The 4931-nt window shown below is 46.2% G+C and overlaps 1 protein-coding gene across 1 annotated transcript; it reads left to right on the forward strand.

The window, feature by feature from the left end:
* Nucleotides 1–1581: 1581 nt before the first annotated feature.
* LOC104431194 lies at nucleotides 1582–3219 on the forward strand. The gene has a single exon (XM_010043868.2). It carries the CDS (start codon nucleotides 1582–1584, stop codon nucleotides 3217–3219), a length of 1638 nt encoding a protein of 545 aa, XP_010042170.2.
* The last annotated feature ends 1712 nt before the right edge of the window (nucleotides 3220–4931 follow it).

A 4931-nucleotide genomic window follows, 5' to 3' on the forward strand; every position in this document is an offset into this window, starting at 1 on the left:
ACAAACGGTGTCCAGACGCCATGCTTAAACAAATCCCACTTCCCATCAGCATTTTCAAAGCTAAAATAATATTGTAGCATGAAAAGCTGAAATAGAAAAGATGCCATTTTCATAGGTTTTTTTTTAGTCGAAAAATTATTACATTACGGAAAAGTTTCAAATGACTTTTTTTGTTCTTTTATCTTATCCTATATGTATTTTACAAATCACTTTGTGTATTATATTCTGTGTGCAAATTGTGGTCGCTCATTCACGCATCCCCACGTCAATATCTGAAAAGGTCGGGAGTTTGCCCTCCCATTTTCATTTCACACCAGAAATTTCCCAGGCAGCTCCGAATTCGGACAAAAGAAGAAAGTTCGCCAAATGGAAAACCAACCAAAACTCCAAAACACAGAAACAAAAGGACCAAAAAGAAAAGAAAATCGAAACTTTGAAGCAGTCAAGAAAAAAAGATGAAATTTTTCATAGGGATAATTAGTGGGAAGTTTCTGTGATCACAGACAGGCGAGTCAGCTCGGAAAACACAGAAACAAAAGGACCAAAAAGAAAAGAAAATCGAAACTTTGAAGCAGTCAAGAAAAAAAGATGAAATTTTTCATAGGGATAATTAGTGGGAAGTTTCTGTGATCACAGACAGGCGAGTCAGCTCGGACAAAGCTTGAATTTTCGGGGCGATCTTTATATAAAAGATGAGAAAGTCAAATGTGAATTTCGAATGGTGGGGAGGAGGGGAACAGGAGGATCTTGATTTGGAGAGAAGATTGACAAAAGAATCTTCGATCTTGGGGACTAGTTCTTTGGACCTGGAAAAAATGGAACTCACTTAACCGTTCCCACGCGCTTTCCAGCCTAAAACTTCCTGAGCAAAAACACAGAGCCGCCGCAGTCGCAGAGCTTCGAAGGAAACAGGGGAATCGATACCAAGAAATAGAGACGGCCATCATGCTCGGTTGCGTCAATGGAAGCCTCAACCAGGCCGAGTTCGGCAAGCCCATGCCCTGGATCGGCGTCTACATAACGGCGGCTTCCCTGGCCTGTGCGATCGCGATGGCCGCGGACGCCGCCGGGCTTCCGCTACCGGCAGCTCTGGTTCCCGAGCCGCTACATCGCCCTCAACGCCATGTCCCTGAGCGTCATTGCCGTCGCGGTCAAGCTCTGCGTTGATCTCAACACGCCGATGGCGCGCCGGGAGGAGCAGCTCGCCAAGCTTAGCAGCTCGGTCCTGATCTGCACCGTGATGGGCAACGCGATGCCTTCTCTCGGGTCAATGGAGAACAAGGAGCTCCGGTCCAACGTGATCGCTCTGGCGATTCTCGTCATCACATCTTTTGTGAACATCTGTATGCAGTTGGGCACTGGAGTGATCTTCGTCTGCAGGTGGGAACATGCCTTCGTGATGTCCATGATGCTGCTGTTGCTGGTGACCCTGAGCTTCTCGGCCGCGATGGTCCCAACGAGCAAGTGCTACTTGGAGATGAAGTATTGCAAGATGCACGAGCTGACTATGAAGGAGAGCTTGAGCCGGAGCTGCGACGTCGTCTTCGACAAGCTCAAGGAGCACCTGTTGAAGTATGGATGATGGCCCATTCCTGCAACCCGCAATTCGTTGTGGCGCGGTCCGTGACGTGCACTGCTTCCGGGGCGCTCTGCCTCCTGAGCGCAATGACCCTGGCGCAGGCAATTGTCCGGGCTTACCTGCAGCCCTGGATGTTTGAGTTCGTATCCTGCTATGGCCGATCGGAGTCAGAGTCGGACTATAAGTGGTCGAGCACGGCGATTCTCATCATGCAGACTATTGCAGTCGGGGTCGGCACAATCGCGCCCGCATTCCGATGGTTCCTCACGATCAGATTGAAATGGCAGAGGCGGGGGAACAAGAGCTACAAGGATGAATTCAAGTCCGAAAAGTATTGGATACAGCAATTCATAGAGATTAAGGAGCGTCCGTTCAATTTACAGGTCCGGAGCTGGCGATGTCGTAAACTCATCCACGACTCGAAGAACGTGGTTTTGGATATGCTCATCGGAATACAAGTCGGGATCGTGTTGGGAAGCAAGGCCGTGAGGCTGATCTCCATTCTGTTCATGACCCCGATCTTGTTGTTCTGTGATTTGTGCTCCGATCTGAGGAAGAAGTTCAGACTGAACATCAGCGATTCAGAGAAGGACTTGCACTCGAGTTCGCCCCTAGAGGACTCGGCCTCAAAGCCGGACTTCAGCCAATATATTTTGCATCTCGAGGGCGAGGAAGAATTGGTGCACGTCATGATGCGGAACAACTGCGACACCATCGAGCGTTGGATCGAGATGGGGAAGAACAAGCAGCCCAAACATCTCGTGCAACTTTTTGAAGAGACGGATCCTTATGGGTTCCCAGGGGTCATGGACTTCGACAGCGATGCAGTTCCTCCTCTGGATTCTGTAGAACCACCGAACAATTGGGCACTGCCGATCGCGACCTTAACGAGCATAGCAGTCACCATTCCAGACATTGATCCATCTGCCAGAAAACGATTGCTGCGTGGTGTTCGCGAGGCCCTGATGTATGTCAAAATAGTAGAAGAAAGGCTGTGCGCAAAACAAGAATTGATGAATGCCCAAAAGGCGGCGAGCATTGTGTTCATGGGAGTCGATCTCTACCACAAATGGCTCGATGTAGATCTCCTCAAAATTTCCCTCCAGGGAAACACCACAAAGGATGTGCTCGAAGCGCTTGCGTGCAGTGCAAAGAACGTTCTCGTCGAATCCCATGGATATTTAATGGAATCCCCTTCGGCATGGCCCGTCAAAGTACGGGCCGCGCATTCCATGTACCGTATAAGCAAGACCTTGCTGCTCGATTGCAAGAGCAGCGACTGTGATATGAGCAACAGTATCTTCGAGAAGCTATCAAGGATGATCTCCGATATTATTGCGGCCTGCCTCACCAACTTAGAACATGTCATATTCACCGAGTGCTCTCGCAGCGGCATTGAGGGCCGGACAGAGAGTGTGTGGTCCGCCGCTATTCTTCTCGGAAGAACGGCAGAAGTGATGAAAATCCTAAGCCAGAGGGAGCTTCCATGTCTGGACTCCGACCAATTGGCGAGAAATGATGAGCGTGCCTTGAGTGACCTGAGGAAGGCTTTACCGACGAAGTCATTCCCAGATGAGAGCGAACCGTCTTCTCTCAGTCTCGGAGATCAGTACCTATCTATTCAGTATTCACAAGTCTAGGGAGGAAGCTTGAACCAGCCTATGTTGGAAGATATGCGGTGATTGCTCGTGATATTCAATGGAAGATTTGATCTAATTACGATTGTATACAGATCAATTAAAGATTAGATTTAGATTTAGATTGATACATAGGATCATTTACTTCAATTCATTGTATACACCTTGTATTATATTTACAGAGGGCTGTACATTTACAAACTATTGAAAAGAAAATACAAAAACTCTTTCCTTCAGTCACGATCCATTCAGCGGATCCATACTGATAACGGAGGAGAATTCTTCAGCCATGATTGCTCCTCGCTCTTTTCATCTCATGGCATCCAACATGAGAGCTCATGCATTTATATACCACAACAAAATGGAGTGGCTGAACACAAGCATCGTCATCTATTGGAAGTTGTGCTTTGAAGTTTCAAGCATCAATTCCATAAGATTATTGAGGAGATTGTGTCATCATAGCGGCTTATTTAATAAATCGCATGCCTACTCGGGTACTCAATAGGCGAACGCCTTTTGAACTACTATTTGGGAAGAAACCGGAGCTGCAACACCTCAAGGTTTTCGAATGTCTATGTTATGTCACAACAGTAGGACCTCGAGACAAGTTGAGTCCCCGTGCTCGGCGATGCATTTTTATGGGATATCCCAACCTACAAAGGGTATCGGGTTCTTGAGATTTCCACAAAGGAATTCTTGATAAGTCACAATGTAATCTTTCATGAGAACATCTTTCCTTTCTATGAGAAGACATCTTCAGATGAAGATTCGAGGATAATCTCAATCCTCGTGGCCTCTTATCTAATGAAGCATTACCTTGAAATTCTGATTACATACCATTAGCACAACCGAGGAATGTCCCTTCTATTCCTACACTTATTCCAGCAACAAGACCAACTTTGGCTAAGAATTCGATCTTAGAAAATATTTTGGGGAACACACTAGATGAGCCCACTGCTGATGAGGAAATCTAGGATATCTCGCTAACACCCTCTAGTGAGGCAATCCCTTCTCCTCCGAGAGTCAATCATCCAAGATGCTACGGTCGGACTACACAACCTCCAACTTTGAACCAAGGATTATGTCTATGCCACTCACAATTCACAGGTATTCAATATATAATCTCATCCTATGTTTCCTTTCATAGATTACCACAGGAACATAAATGTTGCATTAGTCGCCTATCAGAAGACAAGGAACTATCTAGTTATGATGAGACATCTATCGATCCAAGATGGCAATAGGCTATGAAGGCGAGAACTAAAAGCGCGATTGATAACTAAACATGGGATCTTGTCTCACTACCACCTAATTGTAAACCAATTGGGTGCAAATGGGTCTACAAGATTAAATATCGTGCCGATGGCTCCATTTGAACGGTACAAGGCAATGTTGGTAGCCAAGGGCTTCACCCAACGAGAAGGCTTTGACTATCATGAGACATTCTCTCCGATAGCCAAATATGTCACAATCCGTTCATTCTTAACCGTTGCTGCCATTAATAACTGGCCTCTACATCAAATGGACGTGTACAATGCCTTCCTCCACGGTGATTTAGACGAAGAGATATATATGGATATTCCTCAAGGCTTACGGAGACAGGGGGAGAATAAAGTATGTCATATTCGCATATCTCTTTATGGATTAAAACAATCATCCAGATAATGGTACGCCAAATTTGCGAATGCTCTTGCAACAGCAGGCTTCAAGCAGTC

The sequence above is a fragment of the Eucalyptus grandis genome, chromosome 10, assembly GCF_016545825.1.
Source record: "Eucalyptus grandis isolate ANBG69807.140 chromosome 10, ASM1654582v1, whole genome shotgun sequence".
NCBI lineage: Eukaryota > Viridiplantae > Streptophyta > Magnoliopsida > Myrtales > Myrtaceae > Eucalyptus > Eucalyptus grandis.